Below are 17,899 nucleotides of genomic sequence, written 5' to 3' on the forward strand. Positions count from 1 at the left end.
ACCTAAAGCATTTGTGCCCAGCCGTGGGGGGAAAAAAACATTGGTGGGCTTGCACTGCTAGCGTTAGCCTACTCTGTTTTCATGACGGCTAGCAGCTAACTGCTACTTAAGAGGATTCCGGGACCCAAACCTGCAGTCCCAGCCGTAAAGGCTAACCGCGTCACGGAATTCAATAAAACTTGAAAAGATATTTGATGTAAACTATTTAATAAAAAATAAACCAAGTGTAGAATAGTACACTGTTCTGTTGCATGGTCTGATGACGTCTGGTAACCACATATGATAGAGCAATCTGATGCCCGACTGCACAGTCGACGACATGGCATGCAACCGTTGGTTGATGCATGCAGTGCAACTGCAATATAGTCGGCCTGGAACACGACCTGTTTGTGTGTTCATGCAGTTAAGTACCTGAGGTAGTGGTCCCCAGCAAGGATGCAGATGGACTGCAGGGTCTTGCCCAGGCCCATGTCGTCACACAGGATACCATGCAGCTTGTACTTATTCAGGAAGGACAGCCAGTTCACTCCATCCTGGAAAGATCAAAAGTTATTGAAACGGTCCATCAAATTAGTCATTTTAATAACCTTATCAATCACATTCTGCATACGAGCTATGGCAGGGAGGGACAATGACGTGGCGCAATGAGCTGTTGCACTGCATTTTATGCCACACCTTGTGAAGTGATGAGTGAAAGAATTCATACAAACATTGTCACTGTGCTGATATTTTGTGTATGACTACATCACAGGCAGAATCACTGATCTACAAATCACTTTCCCATTAGAGAGATGGATGCTGGGCACAAAGCCCAACCATTCCACCACTTTAAAATGTGTGTTCTGTCCAAAAGTAATTTGTCAGCAGCAGCTGCCCTCCCTGCTACATTTAAAGCAAACCCTATTTGTAGAGGCTGGCAGAAAATAACGAGACGGAAGATAAAGTGGAAAGTGCTGAATTGCTTGTAGAGTTATTTAACTAGTTAGAGACAAGGCCATCCCTCATCTTTTAGTCACACACACACACACACACACACACACACACACGCACACGCACACACGCACACACTTTCCAACCCTGTTCCTTGAGAGCTACCGTCCTGTAGATTTTCACTCCAACCCTAATCTACAGCAGCTGAATGCTTCTTGATTAGAGTTGAATCAAGATATTCAGCCATGGCATTGTAAACATTCTTGTTTGATGAGCTAGCTGACGTTAGCATAACTAGCTAGCTACTTCTGTGCAAATTACGATTTTGAGCTGTTATCTAAAGAAATGCCCTTGGAATGCGCTTATGGTTTAACTTTCTGTACATTTTAATTCGAAACTACATGCATAATGGATGTTTGAGCACTACAAGAAACAAGAGAAGTCTGAGACCGATGCATCTGCATATTTCCGTTAGGGAACACCTCCTGAAGTGCGCAATAACTCAGTTCGCCTTTGCACTTCTAAACAACGTGATTTTTTTGAAAGGGAAAAGTCTACAAACAAAATGTACAAAAATAAATATAAAAAAAACTGTCCATTCCGTTCATAAACAGATTCTAGTTTTGGGAACAGAAAACTATTGAAATCAAAATGTGCTGAACTTCGGTCAAAATCTATCTCCTCTAACTGCCAGCCAGTGGGCTTCCTCTCACTACCATATGTTTGGCAGTGAGAGGAAACGCCAAGCGGATGCTTCACATTTATACACCCGGCGAATTATCTGTCTCATTGTTCCATCTGTGGATTAGCCATAATTAGTACTTTGTGCTTGTGGTAACTACTGACAACCGCACAGCAGAGCGCATTGTGCTTAAAATGTCAAAGGTTAACTGTGATTAACGCGTTAACTTTGACAGCCCTTACAACAAAGTCAAAGGGATTATTATTGTATGATAAATCTATTGATAAACTGGGTAAATCAAGATGTAGTTTAGTCCTACTTACAATACAGGGGAAAGCATATTCAATGAACGCATGCATTGAGTTACTGAGCTTTGGCAAATGTCAGTAGAGTGTTTGTCATCTGTAACATATGGAATTGTTTTAAAGATGTTCATACCATGGATCATCTTGATTTAGTATTTTAGGACCCCTTTCAGTATAAAGAAATTGTGATAAAATATTGAATTTGGCCTACAACTACAGCCCATAGAAACACATGAAATAACACATTCCTAAAACCGCAAAGACAGTAAAAAGAATTACACATAAGGAATACGATTTAAGTGTCTGTCCTATACCTAGGAGATATAAGAAAGCTCAGGAAATGCATGTTTTTTGGACATATTTAACCCCTTATTTTTGTTGGCACAAAACTACCTTCATTTGTTTGTATGGGTTACCTTCAGACGAGTCCTGTGAAACTTGAGGGGTCATAGAGCAAAACAGAGGACCCCATCATGTTCGTGAGAGTCTTCCCTTTCCATAGAGTCAAACCGTTTCGGACGCTACAGACGTTTGTGAGAATACCGATTTTCAGGATGTCTGACAAACACCGCTGTAGCTCTGCCATCTTCCCCCGCAGATGCTGAAGGCCAACATCCCTACCTCAAATATACATCTAGCTTAAAATTGATGGATTTTGTTTGGGATTTTGATTATAATGTTACTTAGATTGACGCACAGCTGCATCAATAGACTCAAGGATATATATATATTTTAAAATCGGCCTAGATTCATTTGCATAATTTCATGTAATTGAATTGGAGTCAGAATATAACAAATCCAGTCAGTCAAACACGAACAGTGTTAGATCCGACCAGAATTATTTATTTTGATGAAAATAGTAAAGTACAGTGAGTTTAGAGTTAGAAAGTAGCTTGAGTAACGTCAACTAATGGCTTAGTCTAGTCAGAGCGAGCTGTGAGCAAGCCAGAGCGGAGACTTGCTGCTAGACAATAAGCCAGAGCGGAGACTTGCTTAGGCAACAAGCCAGAGCGGAGACTTGCTGCTAGGCAACAAGCCAGAGCGGAGACTTGCTGCTAGGCAACAAGCCAGAGCGGAGACTTGCTGCTAGGCAACAAGCCAGAGCGGAGACTTGCTACTAGGCAACAAGCCAGAGCGGAGACTTGCTGCTAGGCAACAAGCCAGAGCGGAGACTTGCTGCTAGGCAACAAGCCAGAGCGGAGACTTGCTGCTAGGCAACTCAGACGCAAGCTGAAGCAGCAGAGCAGAGAGAGAAAGGAGAAGCATGCAAAAGCTAACAGCTATGCTAGCGACCCAAAGCGTGTCAGCATTTCTCTATTGGTTTTCATATCCACCTTCTTTCATTGTCCAAAAGCCAAAGGCAAAATTCTAGTCATATTAACCCATCCTAGTTGTTGCATATTTAGATTTCCCCTCTTTCTAAGTCAACGGAGATGTTTCTCTTAAACCACTCCATCAGGTGCATCTTTTAGAACAATGTTTTCCGGCAAATTGTACGCCTTACGTGGTCTGCTTAATTACAGTAGTTGCACGCTCAATAATATGAGACGATCGGCTCGCTATTGTCGCATGTTTTTAAAGCTTTTAATGACAAATTTCCATTCCTTGTACCCATGCTAGGACGTTAGGTCAAGTGACGTATCGTATTGGGGAGCGCACAATCAGTGGGGCCAGAGTGGTTTTACGCTTCTTCCGACAACCACTTTTCGCTGGAAGTGAGACAGCTCAAAAAAAGCCTGAGTGAGAAGTTTAGTAAGCTTTTATCTACACTGTCCAACCATATACATCTGACGAAACGTAATTTTTTAAAATATATATGTATCACTACACAAATCAAATTCTTGGTAACATTTTGCTATGCTGCTGTCAAGATTTCATGCAATCCTCCAATCTCACCTTTGCTAGAGTAGCTATCAGGAAGGTTAGCCGCCGCCGCAGACGGTTTTAGAGCAGGTGGGCACAAGAAAAATAAGAGAATGTTGAGTCAAATTACATAAGTTGCTGTTAGAAGCACACTAAAATCCTAAAGTATTACCTCTGGTTAGTACTGTAGCATATGTGTATGACTGATTGCATTAGTAGGCCAAAATAAATAACGTAAGTGGAAAAAGCCTAATTGGTCAATGATTTATTGCGTACAACAGGAAATGTATACAGTACATGTGCATACCGTAAAACTTCAATTAATAGCCCAGGCTTTTATTTGCTTCAATCACTGGACACAACAGGCACTTCGAGACAGACTTCTATTTCCTTAATGCACACAGCTTTGTTCATTTGCATAGTTTATTGTTTATTTCCAGCTTTTTAATCAATTCCTTAATTTCCTGCCCTAATGTGTTATCGTTTACACCCTTTTTTTTTATTAAGACAAACTTCCTTGACAGAATTATTATCCTCTGACTATGCATTTTTCAGCAGTTCTTACTTTCACCACTAGATGGCGATCGGCCAATTTCTTGGGGTCTGTACTTGAATTTTTGTGCTTGCCAGTTAGCTATCAGCCAATAGCTAGCAGTTACTTACTTGCGATAAAAACAGCTGATTGCCATAATTCAGTAATGACTTGGAAAAGTTATGTAAATGTGACACATCAAACATTAAACCTCGTAAACAAGTCACGGTAACCTCGTAAACAATTAATTTAGACAGGGCGTTTATTTAAAACAGCCGTTTATATTGCTGAAATGTGTGCCATTGCCCGGCTACTAAAAATAGGACAAGTGGCTATTTGAGACTCAGTGTTTAATTGAAGTTTTACGGTATGTATACATATTTAATTATATTCCAATTTAACATGCTCATATTATTGTATAACCCTTGAAAATGTCATGTTGATGGGACTTTCCTATCTTGAGATATTTGAGTTTGTTTATTAATCCAAGTCCACTTGTGTCATTTTGGTGCCATTTTTGGAAAAGGCTCTGCCATTGACCAGTGCATCTCCTGTGACCTTTTGACACAGAATTCGTACACACAAATTGTAATATCTCAGCAATGGCAATAGTACTTTCTGTTCAACTAATATTACTGTTTGGACGAATTTAACCGTTTGTTAACCGATTAATGGGGGTTGGTTAGTCGACTGAAAAAATGACTGATGTTTCCTGTAAGCTAGCTAGCAAAGTTCGCTTTCTCTGAATGCTGAATGTTATTTTGCTAGCTACTTAGCAAGCTACCGGTATCCGTCTTTGTACTGTAGCCTGTATGGACATTGTTTTGCCGAACAGGAAATTCATTTAGGGCTCAACATTTTTGCATTATTCAAGTGTGATAAATGATGTGCAGCATGAGTGGGTAGCAAAATGCAGCCTATAGGTTCCTTGAGGAAAGATTGCTTGCAGCAGTTTGACACAATAGGCACAGTGCGCTCGTGCTATAAAGGAGATCTCAGCTGCACCTATAGTCAAGGGCTGTTAGCCGATAGATTATGAAAAGGGCTAATATTGGCCCGACCAATTGTTGGTAGAACACCCACAAAATGTAAATGCACACATAAACACGTAAAAAAAACAAATAAAGGCCATGTAAACACACACCTGCTGATACTTGCGGAGCTCAGCCTTGATGGGCACAGGGATCTTGTAGTTCTCCAACTTCCTGCTGTCCAGCAGCTGTTCCATGAAGTGACGCTCTCTGGCCTTCTGGCGAATCAGATCATCCGACATGGTGGGAGGATCCGGGATACCCGCCTAAGTTAAAAAATAATAATAATAATAAAAAGGCAGACTCAAAACCCTTTTCACACCACTGACCTGAACCAAGCCCAGCTGTCCTTTGCTGACCTGGTATCACATCCACCATAGTTGCTTTAACCTTGCTGGAAATAATGAAAAATGTCATATCTGAGCGTATTACAATTGTGGTCAGTATGATAGTGTGAAAAGGGTGTAAGATATCCAAACAAACATTACCAGGTGCAAAAGCCAAGCCTCCAACATTGTTTATTTGGGAGTCAACTGTGTCTCCGTATGGGAGGTCATTCGGCTGACATTCAGACGTCCCGATTCTGCAGTGCATCTGATTCCTTTCTCCCACTTAATCCCTCTGATTGAAGTGAACCAATGAACTGAGAACACTTAACCGCTTGACCACAGATGTCAATGTCGCCATGAAAAAAAAATGCCCAACTTCATTAGAGAACCCACACACATCCTCCAAATGACAATCACATAAAATATTCAGCATAGGAAAATAGTGAGATACTGTCCTCTATTGGGCAAAAGGCAAATAACCATATTGCACAGTAGGAAGTAACACCGCAGGTAGCTTGTAAATGGCAGATCTAGCGAGTGTTTGAAATCGACTACACTGCAGTAGGACTGCTCAGAATGACAGATCTACAAATGACCTGGCATCCCCAAAAAAGACTAAATAACTACACCCAAATAACTACTTGCAAACAAATCTCCTTAAAACATACTGCCTGTGCTGTATTGTTCGGTGTGTGTGTTTACCTCCAGTGGTAGCAGGCGGATGAGGGTGGCGAAGCACTGCGTGGCCATGAAACGGACGCTGTCACTGGGGTCACTCATGCGGCCCAGCACCGGCACCACCAGCAGCACAATGTACGGCACGATGTCCACATCCAACTGCTCCATCACACCTGAGGGGCGGGGGCCAAGGGGTCAAGGACAACCAACCACAAGACACCAACTCCCCTGGTTTCAATGTGGGGTTTTGGGTTCAATTTATGCTGGGGTCACATTTACAAAAAAAATGTATGCATTAACTCAATATACTGTTGGATAAAGTGTCTGCTTTATGGCATGTCATTTTTCTATCTTATATAAAAAACATTGGTTGGTTGCCCATAAGCGGGAACATGTCTAACTGACACGTATGAAGGATACAGGCCATGGCCTCGATGGCCCCCTCCTGCTTAGTGCCATCCTCGATGCACCCCAGCCAGGGCAGCACACATTCCAGGAACAGGTGCATGGTCTCCATGGTAGCGATCTTACTGAGCACACCAACGCAGCGCGCCGCCATGTGACGCACGGCCGTGTACGGGTGCTGCAGACAGGTGAACAGGTGGGGCAGGTGCTCCAACAACTGAAACGCAGAGGGGAAGAACTAAATCAGACAGACAATACAGTAAATGTGGTATTTACAGACATTACGCTCCAAAATCAAAGTTTGCCTGATGTGTTCATGTCAAAGTCCTCTGTTGAGATAAACACACGGCCCAAAACACAAGGTGGTGTTTTGGATTGTGGCAGGTGATGTACATGTCACAATTCAAAACACCACCACGTAATTTCCAGATACCTGTGCTCATCTTCACCATTCATTTTGGCTTGAGGCATACAGAGTGCCTTTGGAAAGTATTCAGTCTCCTTGACTTTTCCCCATTTTGTTACATTATAGACTTATTCTAAAATGGATTAAACCCCCCCCAAAAAAAACATTTGCAAATGTATAAAAAAAAACAAATACCTTATTTAAGTAATTATTCAGACCATTTGCTATGAGACACGAAATTCAGCTCAGGTGCATCCCGTTTCCATTGATCATCCTTGAGATGTATCTACAACTTGATTGGAGTCCATTTGTGGTAAATTCAACTGATTGAACATGATTTGGAAAAGGCACACACCTGTCTATAAGTCCCAGAGTTGACCGTGCATGTCAGAGCAAAATCAAAGCTACGATGACGAAGGAATTGTCCGTAAAGCTCAGAGACAGGATTGTGTCGAGGGTACCAGCAAAAATGTCTGCAGCATTGAAAGTCCCCAAGAACACAGTGGCCTCCATCATTCTTAAAGTTTGGAACCACCAAGACTATTCCTAGAGAAGGCTATCCGGTCAAACTGAGCAATCAGGGAGAAGGGCCTTAATCAGGGAGGTGACCAAGAACCCGATGGTCACTCTGACAGAGCTCCAGAGTTCCTCTGTGGAGATAAGAGAACCTTCCAGAAGGACAACCATCTCTGCAGCACCCCACTAATCAGGCCTTTATGTTAGAGATGGAAGCCACTCCATGGAAGGCACATGACAGCCCACTTGGAGTTTGCCAAAAGGCACCTAAAGGACTCTCAGACCATGAGAAACAAGATTCTCTGGTCTGATGAAACCAAAACAAGAATTCCTTGGCCTGAATGCCAAGCGTCATGTCTGGAGGAAACCTGGCACTATCCCTACGGTGAAGCACGGTGGTGGACGCATCATGCTGTGGAGATGTTTTTCAGTGGTAGGCACTGGGAGACTAGTCAGGATCGACGCAAACCTGAACGAAGCAAAGTACAGAGATCCTTGATGAAAACCTGCTCCAGTCCTCAGGACCTCACACTGGGGAAACGGTTCACCTTCCAACAGGACAACAACCCTAAGCACACAGCCAAGACAACACAGGAGTTGCTTCGGGACAAGTCTCAATGTCTTTGAGTGGCCCAGCCAGAGCTCGGACTTGAATCTGATCGAACATCTCTGGAGACCTGAAAATAGATGTGCAGCAATGCTCTCCATCCAACCTGAGAGCTTGAGAGGATCTCCAGAGAAGAATGGGAGAAACTCCCGAAATACAGGTGTGCCAAGCTTGTAGAGTTATACCCAAGAAGACTCGAGGCTGTAATCGCTGCCAAAGGTGCTTCAACAAAGTACTGAGTAAAGGGTCTGCTACGCCATCTAGAATCCAAGATGGCGTAGCAGCAGGACGTGTGTATTTGTCTTATCCCGTGTAAATAGCCAGTCTTTTTCGTATATATCTTAATCTCACTTTCTACTTTCCTGCAACCCGCCTCACCCAATGTGGTACGGATCTGCTATTTTTATTCCTTATAACTGGAACTTCCATAAGGAGCTAACCAGCTAACTAGCTTCTAGTCTTTGTTAGCCACGGCTAGCGGTCTTCATCTTTTTCCTCTGTCACCAGCCAGCCACCAGCCAGCCTTAGCTCGGACAACGCCTGCCAGTCTGCACAGAGCTTTCCTTTTCCAGACTGCTTTCCTCTACCACATCACCGGATTCCTGCCGCTCTGAATCATTACACCAGATCATCACAACTAGCTAGCTGCAAATGACTGGATACTGTTTGCTAATTTTACCCAATTGTACCTACCTCATCCCCATACTGTTTTTATTTATTTACTTTTCTGCTCTTTTGCACACCAATATCTCTACCTGTACATGACCATCTGATCATTTATCACTCCAGTGTTAATCTGCAAAATTGTAACTATTTGCCTACCTCCTCATGCCTTTTGCACACAATGTATATAGACTCTATTTTTTTTCTACTGTGTTATTGACTTGTTAATTGTGTAACTCTGTGTTGTCTGTTCACACTGCTATGCTTTATCTTGGCCAGGTCGCAGTTGCAAATGAGAACTTGTTCTCAACTATCCTACCTGGTTAAATAAAGGTGAAATAAAAATAAATAAAAACGACTCTGTCCCGAAGCAAGCACTAGCTAGCATTGAACTAGCCTCGAGCTAGGCCCATATACCAGCTAATTCTAGGGCTACAATACCTCCTTTGCGATGTCTACGATGTCGCCGAAGAACCATCTACTAGCCCCGGCCCGCTAGATTTTCTGAACGCTGTATCCCCTGCCCGCCTAGCGTAGTAGTGACTACTGAACAGCTACAAAGCTGACTCCCCTGGACTGTTTCAATAACACGGCACCTAATTTTTTTACCTGTCGCCCCCAGCCTCGTACTCGGGTCCTGTATGTACCTAACTGATCCGCTCTGCCCATTTCATTGCCATTTATCCGTTGTTGTCTTAGCTCTCCTGATCAACACCTGTGATTGCTTTATGCCTCTCTCGAATGTCAATATGCCTTGTCTACTGCTGTTTTGGCTAGTTCTTATTGTTTTATTTCACTGTAGAGCCCTCATTCCCACTCAAAATGCCTTAGATAGCTCTTTTGTCCCACCCCACACACGTGTAGACCTCACTTGGCTTAACTGGTGCATCCAGAGACGAAACCTCTCTCATCGTCACTCAACGCCTAGGTTTACCTCCACTGCACTCACATCCTACCCTACCTTTGTCTGTACATTATGCCCTGAATCTATTCTACCACGCCCAGAAATCTGCTCCTTTTATTCTCTGTCCCCAACGCACTAGACCACCAGTTCTTATAGCCTTTAGCCGTACCCTTACCCCACTCCTCCTCTGTTCCTCTGGTGATGTAGAGGTTAACCCAGGCCCTGTAGCCCCCAGTTCCAATCCTATTCCCCAGGCGCTCTCATTTGTTGAGTTCTGTAACCGTAAAATCCTTGGTTTCATGCATGTTAACATCAGAAGCCTCCTCCCTAAGTTTTTTTTTTTCACTGCTTTAGCACACTCCGCCAACCCTGATGTCCTAACCGTGTCTGAATCCTGGATTAGGAAGGCCACCAACAATTCTGACATTTCCATCCCCAACTACAACATTTGCTGCCAAGATAGAAAAGCCAAGGGGGGTGGAGTTTCAACTGTGCAGGCAGTTGTCTTGCTATCCAGGTCTGTGCCCAAAGAGTTTGAGCTTCTACTTTTAAAAATCCACCTTTCCAGAAATAAGTCTCACTGTTGCCGCTTGTTATAGACCCCCCTCAGCCCCCAGCTGTGCCCTGGTCACCATATGTGAATTACTTGCATCCCATTCATCTTCAGTTTGTACTGTTAGGTGACCTAAACTGGGATATGCTTAACACCTCAGCCATCCTACAATCTAAGCTAGATGCCCTCAATCTCACATAAATTATCAAGGAACCTACCAGGTACAACCCTAAATCTGTAAACACGGGCATCCTCAGATATCATCCTGACCAAACTGCCTTCTAAATACACCTCTACCGTCTTCAACCAGGATCTCAGCGATCACTGCCTCATTGCCATAATGGGTCCGCGGTCAAACGACCACCCCTCATCACTATCAAACGCTCCCAAAAACACTTCAGCGAGCAGGCCTTTCTATCCTGGAAGGATGTTGACCTCATTCCGTCAGTAGAGTATACCTGGTTATTCTTTAAAAGTGCTTTCCTCACCATCTTAAATAAGCATGCACCATTCAAAAACATGTAGAACTAAGAACAGATATAGCCCTTGGTTCACTCCAAACCTGACTGTCTTTGACCAGCATAAAAACATCCTGTGGTGTACTGCATTAGCATCGAATAGCCCCCGCGGTTTGCAACTTTTCAGGGAAGTTAGGAACCAATATACACAGGCAGTTAGGAAAGCAAAGGCTAGCATTTTCAAACAGAAATTTGCATCCTGTAGTACAAACTCCAAAAAGTTCTGGGACACTATAAAGTCCATGGAGAATAAGAGCACCTCCTACCAGCTGCCCACTGCACTGAGGCGAGGAAACTCTGTCACCACCGAAAAATCTACGATAATCGAGAATTTCAATAAGCATTTTTCTACGGCTGGCTATGCTTTCCACCTGGCTACCCCTACCCCGGTCAACAGCCCTGCACCCCCCACAGCAACTTGCCCAAGCCTCCCCATTTCTCCTTCACCCAAATCCAGAAAGCTGATGTTCTGAAAGAGCTGCAAAATCTGGACCCCTAAAAATCAGCTGGGCTAGACCCTCTCTTTCTAAAATTATCTGCCGCAATTCTTGCAAACCCTATTACTAGCCTGTTCAACCTCTCTTTCGTATTGTCTGAGATCCCTAAAGATTGGAAAGCTGCCTCAGTCATCCCCCTCTTCAAAGGGGGAGACACTCTAGACCTAAACTGTTACAGACCTATATCTATCCTACCCTGCCTATCTAAAGTCTTTGAAAGCCAAGTTAACAAACAGATCACTGACCATTTCGAATCCCACTGTACCTTCTCCACTATGCAATCTGGTTTCCGAGCTGGTCATGGGTGCACCTCAGCCACGCTCAAGGTCCTAAACGATATCATATCCGCCATCGATAAAAGACAATATTGTGCAGACGTCTTCATCAACCTGGCCAAGGCTTTTGACTCTGTCAATCACCGCATTCTTATTGGCAGACTCAACAGCTTTAGTTTCTCAAATGACTGCCTCGCCTGGTTCACCAACTACTTCTCAGTAAGAGTTCAGTGTGTCAAATCAGAGGGCATGATGTCTGAACCTCTGGCAGTCTCTATGGGGGTGCCACAGGGTTCAATTCTCAGGCTGACTCTTTTCTCTGTATACATCAATGATGTCGCTCTTGCTGCGGGTGATTCTCTGATTCACCTCTATGCAGACGACACCATTCTGTATACCTCTGGCCCTTCTTTGGACACTGTGTTAACAAACCTCCAGACGAGCTTAAATGCCATACAACACTCCTTCCGTGGCCTCCAACTGCTCTTAAATGCAAGTGAAACTAAATGCATGCTCTTCAACTGATCGCTGCCCGCACCCATCTAGCATCACTACTCTGGACGGTTCTGACTTAGAATATGTGGATAACTACAAATACCTAGGTGTCTGGTTAGACTGTAAAGTCTCCTTCCAGACTCACATTAAGCATCTCAAATCCAAAATTAAATCTAGAATCGGCTTCCTATTTTGCAACAAAGTAACCTTTACTCATGCTGCCAAACATACCCTTGTAAAACTGACTATCCTACCGATCCTTGACTTCGGCGATGTCATTTACAAAATAGCCGCCAACACTCTACTTAGTAAACTGGATGTAGTCTATCACAGTGCCATCCATTTTGTCACCAAAGCCCCATATACTACCCACCACTGCGACCTGTATGCTCTCGTTGGCTGGCCCTCACTTCATATTCGTCACAAACCCACTGGCTCCAGGTCATTTATAAGACTCTGCTAGGTAAAGCCCAGCCTTATCTCAGCTCACTGGTCACCATAGCAGCACCCACCCATAGCATGCGCTCCAGCAGCCAACTCATCCTATGGCCGCGTCTCCTTCCAGTTCTCTGCTGCCAATGACTGGAACGAATTGCCTGGTAGGCCAGTTAAAGGTGGAATAACTATTTCATCAGTTATAGAATCAGGCCTAACAAAATGTTGAAAGCCAATGGGTCTGAATACTTTTCTGGACCTACACAGCAGATGGCGAGGGATGTGGGTGTGAAAACAACTGAGGTGTGAAAACATTGGAGAAATGTTGAGCTTAGAGAAGTCAATCTTTTACTGGAGTTTGGTAGATAGGATGGTGGTGTTTCTACTGGTGAGATTCAAATCAAAATCAAATCAAATTTAACTCCTGCATGTTGTCTTACCAGAGGTTTGAGCTCGGGGGCCATGGCTCCAGCCGTGACCTCCAGCACCTGCAGAGAGTTGACCAGCTCCTGGGCTGCAGCATCCCCCCTCTCCAACTGGAGCTTTGCATCTACAACACCATAGAGCAGAAATGCATCAATATCTCTTCATTGATGACAACACTCACAAGAGGTATAGGAAGATGCCCATCTGGAAGTGGACAGAGGGTAGCAAATAGCAATACGTCTTGATCATGTTCATTAGGCACCAAATGGGACTGAAACAGGGCAGGGCTACCTTTACTTGTCCAATAAGAAACGTTTGCTTTCAGTTGCGGTGATCCCAAATGAACATGACCCATATGATCTAATGAAGAGTGTAGCATACCGATGCCTTGGTTGTTCTCCACCACGGCCCTCAAAGGTCCCACCACAAACTCCCACAGGTAGGGCAGTGACCCCGTCAGCTCCTGGCCAAAGTGCCTGGCAACCGTCGTCAGAGAGAACTCGGCACCTCTTCTCTGAACGAGAAATGGCTTTTTATTCTGAAACGGTCAAAATAAACCATAGTCATCAGGAACACAGTCAATACACAGGTAAATGTTTGCTCTCTCTGTCACCCACCTCATCAGTATCTGTGGTGATGGTGCTGCCGGGTGGCAGTTCAGTGGTGGCGGTCTTGGAGGTTTTGGGGGTGGGGCCCCTCTTGCTGGTGATAACAAATGCTGCCCTCTGGTGGCGGTAGAGGGTGATAATGCCCTTAGTCTTATTGACCATGTGGTGCATGCATTCTTTCTCTGACATGCCAGCTAGGGGCGAAAGAGAGAAAGGGTCAACAGAGTGACTGTCAGAGGGTTCTACGTAATATCTGTTTCTGGCAGCCACAACCTCATTAGTGTTAATCTGGGTCTTGTTCATCAGGCTGAAACACGGAGGGACCACAATATCTTCTCCAGTTTTAGTCTACATTTCACTATGGTGTGCCCTCATGAACATGACCCAGATTAAAAATGTTGTGCATCCCATCCCATACCTTTGGCAGTCTGAGTGGGGGGCACAGGGCAGGCCGAGGAGGGCGTTAGTAGGGGGTCCATGCAGATCGACGAACACAGGTTCTTGACGATCTTGGAATTGGGACACGGCTGCCTAGTAGCACACTGCTGCAGCAGCTTGGCGATGAAGGAGGCGGCGTAACCCTGAACCAGGGTGTTCTCCTCCCGCTTAGCTGCCTCCATGAGCGGACGCACCACTGGGTTCAGCTTGTCTGGTAACGCCTGCAGGTAGGGATGAGAGAAAATGAAAATGAGCGTTTGCTATTGGACAGGTCCAAAAATATAAAATGCAACAATGTCAAAGATTTTACTGAGATACAGTTCATATGAGGATAGCAGTTCAATTGAAATAAAGTCATTAGTCCCTCATCTATGGATGGCCCACCCACAGTGGGGACAAGGCAATCAGTTTTTCCCCACAAAAGGGCTTTATTACAGACAGAAATACTCAGCAACCCCCTGCACAGACAATCCCGCAGGTGAAGAAGCCGGATGTGGAGGTCCTGGGCTGGCGTGGTTGCACGTGGTCTGCAGTTGAGGCCGGTTGGACGTACGGCCAAATACTCTAAAATGACGTTGGAGGCAGCTTATGGTAGAGAAATGAATGTGCAATTCTCTGGCAACAGCTGGTGGACATTGCCGCAGTCAGCATGCCAATTGCACACTCCCTCAAAACTTGAGACATTTGTGGCATTGTGTAGTGTGACAAAACGGGACATTTTAAAGTGGCCTGTGCAATGATCATGCGGGTTTAATCAGCTTCCTGATATGCCACACCTGTCAGGTGGATGGATTATCTTGGCAATGGAGAAATACTCACTAACAGGGATGTAAACAAATTTGTGCACAACATTTCTGGGATTTATTTATTTCAGCTCATGAAACATGGGGCCAACACCTTACAAGTTACATTTACATTTTTGTCCAGTGTAAATGAGGATTTAAAAAAATACTGAATAAAGTTCAGCAGCAAATAGAGACAATGACCTACTTTGCAATGCCAAATAGAGCTTCAATTAAGAACATTATGCATAACAATGTGTTGGCTAGAACGGTGAGCAGAGGGGAAAAATACTTACAAAATGGTAAACCTACACTGAGTACCAAACATTAGGAACACTTTCCTAATATAGAGTTATGCATCCCCCCTTTTGCCCTCAGAACAGCCTCAATTCATCGAGGCATGGACTCTAACAAGGTTTTGAAAGCGTTCCACAGGGGTGCTGGCCCATGTTGACTTCAGTGCCGGTCTCAGTTATGTCAAGTTGGCTGGATGTCCTTTGGGTGGTTGACCATTCTTGATGCACACGGGAAACTGTTAAGCGTGAAAAACCCAGCAGTGTTGCAGTTCTTGACATAACCTTGCACCTACTACCATACCCCGTTTAAAAGGCACTAAAATATTTTGTCTTGACCATTCACTCTCTGAATGGCTTAAAAATCCCTTATCTGGCCTCCTCCTCTTCATCTACACCCATTGAAGTAGATGTAAGTGACATCAATAAGGGATCATAGCTTTCACCTGGTCAGTCTGTCATGGAAAGAACATGTGTTCTTAATGTTTTGCAAACTAAGTGTATATGTTATGTACAAATTATTCAAACAAAACCATTTGAATAGACATGGTATCGATATCAGGGAAGGCAAAGTGTCGATAAAGGAACCAAGTTTCCAGTATTAGATGACATGACCTACCTGCAGGTTGACCACGGCGCAGGCGGTGAACATGTGGACGCGCAGGTGCAGCTGCTGCCACTCCACACTGGTCTCGCCCACCGTGGACTGGGCCTGCTGACGCTTGCTGTCCAGTGGATGAAACTGTTTGGACTTCGTATCCAGGCCCACGGTGGACTCCGCAAAGATGGTGGTCACCTATGTATGGAGGGAAGAGCAGAGGATGTAGAAGGTGATTCATAGCATTCCTGGGTTTGTCATCGTTCGTTACAATGGCGTTCAGCCTCCATTAACCTCAATAGGGTCTATAGTTCAATTCCATCGGAGTTAAGGGAAATGACCCAAAGTCTGATAGGGAATGACAGATTCAGGGCAAATCTCTTTACAAAACAATCATTCCATTACCGCTGTTCAACAAAATAGATGAAAACCAGAGGTCGCAATAACACAGAATTCAGAGTTTTTCACGCAGATAAGATCAAATATAACGCTGCGTTCTTTTGTAAATGCCCATCTAAAATACTTCTCATTGTAATGTCTGCACGCTTCTGTCGCAGTTCGCACCAAATCCTAAATGTTACACAAATTGTGCTTTCAGTTGCACTTTTCCACCCAGATGAAAAATCTTGCTCGTCTTTAAACCAATTAAATCCCCCGCATTCAAAAAGGTACATTTGATCGGCAGACAGCGCTCTGACTGACGTTTACTTTTCTCCGGTGGTTTTAGCAAGTTAAAATGCAAAGGAAAATGTTGCCGATGGCCATGTATCGTCTATGCAAAAGATACCGCGCTCTTTCATAGTAAGTCAATTTACTTATGCGTGGCTGCTAACCAAATGGTTGTCCCCTGAGGAAAACTAAGCGATTCCCTCCCAAATGTTTTGCATTAATTTATTTTGTGTAATGAAAAACTATAGTTGCACACCCCTGATAACTCTACTGAAGCAACAACAACAAAAACACACGTCTTTCGAATTTCAATGCAGGTGAAATGGTTTAAAAACATACGATGGTCTGCGTTTTGAAAATGAAGGTTTCTGAAACCTAATGCGACCCCTGGGGAACATTGATTCAATATTTAAACATAAATGTAATGACTTCAGACAGCTCAAAATGTCTTCGGCTAAAAGCTGCATTTAATCTGTGTTGAAAATGTAGGTTATGAATCTATAAAGACTTAACCAAGGTGGCAAAAACATGGGAGTAGTACACTTAGTCAAAGCAGCCACCTTCTCCTAAAGCTAGAATTGTTTTTGCTCCCAGACAGTGGCATATTTTATTTTATTTAACTAGGGAAGTCAGTTACGGCCTACCCCGGCCAACGCTGGGCCAATTGTGCGCCGCCCTACGGGACTCCCAATCACGGCGGGATGTGATTCAGCCTGGATTCGAACCAGGGACAGTAGAGTCGCCTCTTGCACCGAGATGCAGTGCCTTAGACCGCTGCGCCACTCGGGAGCATAGGACCAGAGACAGCCAAAATTAGTACACTACCATCAGTCTCTCTAACACGGCGTCATCACACCCCTGTGTCTCCGTGGCAGACGGGCACAGGGCCATGGCCTTCTTCCCAGACAAGCCAACACACCACAGAGACAGCACATAGCACAATAGTAACCTAACGTTGTTAATGAGCGCATAAGATGTTTTTTTTTAAATCAAACATGTTGAATATTATAAGTCATAACTTGATCCCCACTGAGCTTAGACTGAGCCATGGAGATGGAAGGTGGCCAGTAGGTGGCCCAAAGGCTAGAGGCCGACCTGTAGCCGGAGGGTTGATGACTCGAATCCCGGATCGGGCAATAAAGAAATGTCTGTTCTGACAAATAGATAATTGAAATCCACAATGTCATTGAAACACTGGATTTGGCTGCCATTTTATCTTTTAGGGATGTAACACAGATACAGTGGGAGTGTCGTCCTCACCAGTTCGTTGGCCTGGTCGATAGTGAACACGCTGCAGTTGAGGCGGTCGCGCACGTCGATCTGAGCGTCGGCCAGCAGGGCGATGAGCTGCTTACACTCGTTCTGCATGCGTGTGAAGGGAATGGCGATCTCATCGTAGTACAGCTGCTCTGACAGGATGGCTAACAGGCGAGGCTGGACCATGGCTGACACCACCTGAGT

The 17,899-nt window shown here is 44.3% G+C and overlaps 1 protein-coding gene across 1 annotated transcript in view; it reads right to left on the reverse strand.

The window, feature by feature from the left end:
- LOC139410082 (TATA-binding protein-associated factor 172-like) overlaps positions 1–17,899 on the reverse strand; it is a 74,904-nt gene that overhangs the window by 10,128 nt on the left and 46,877 nt on the right. The window contains exons 19-28 of the mRNA XM_071155523.1: positions 17,699–17,893; positions 15,791–15,967; positions 14,077–14,317; positions 13,668–13,852; positions 13,432–13,588; positions 13,065–13,174; positions 6,771–6,972; positions 6,375–6,523; positions 5,457–5,609; positions 412–533 (exon numbers count right to left, since the gene is read on the reverse strand). Of these exons, the coding sequence (XP_071011624.1) occupies positions 412–533; positions 5,457–5,609; positions 6,375–6,523; positions 6,771–6,972; positions 13,065–13,174; positions 13,432–13,588; positions 13,668–13,852; positions 14,077–14,317; positions 15,791–15,967; positions 17,699–17,893 (1,691 nt within the window). The remainder of the gene's footprint in view (positions 1–411; positions 534–5,456; positions 5,610–6,374; positions 6,524–6,770; positions 6,973–13,064; positions 13,175–13,431; positions 13,589–13,667; positions 13,853–14,076; positions 14,318–15,790; positions 15,968–17,698; positions 17,894–17,899) is intronic.

The sequence above is a fragment of the Oncorhynchus clarkii genome, chromosome 1, assembly GCF_045791955.1.
Source record: "Oncorhynchus clarkii lewisi isolate Uvic-CL-2024 chromosome 1, UVic_Ocla_1.0, whole genome shotgun sequence".
Lineage (NCBI taxonomy): Eukaryota > Metazoa > Chordata > Actinopteri > Salmoniformes > Salmonidae > Oncorhynchus > Oncorhynchus clarkii.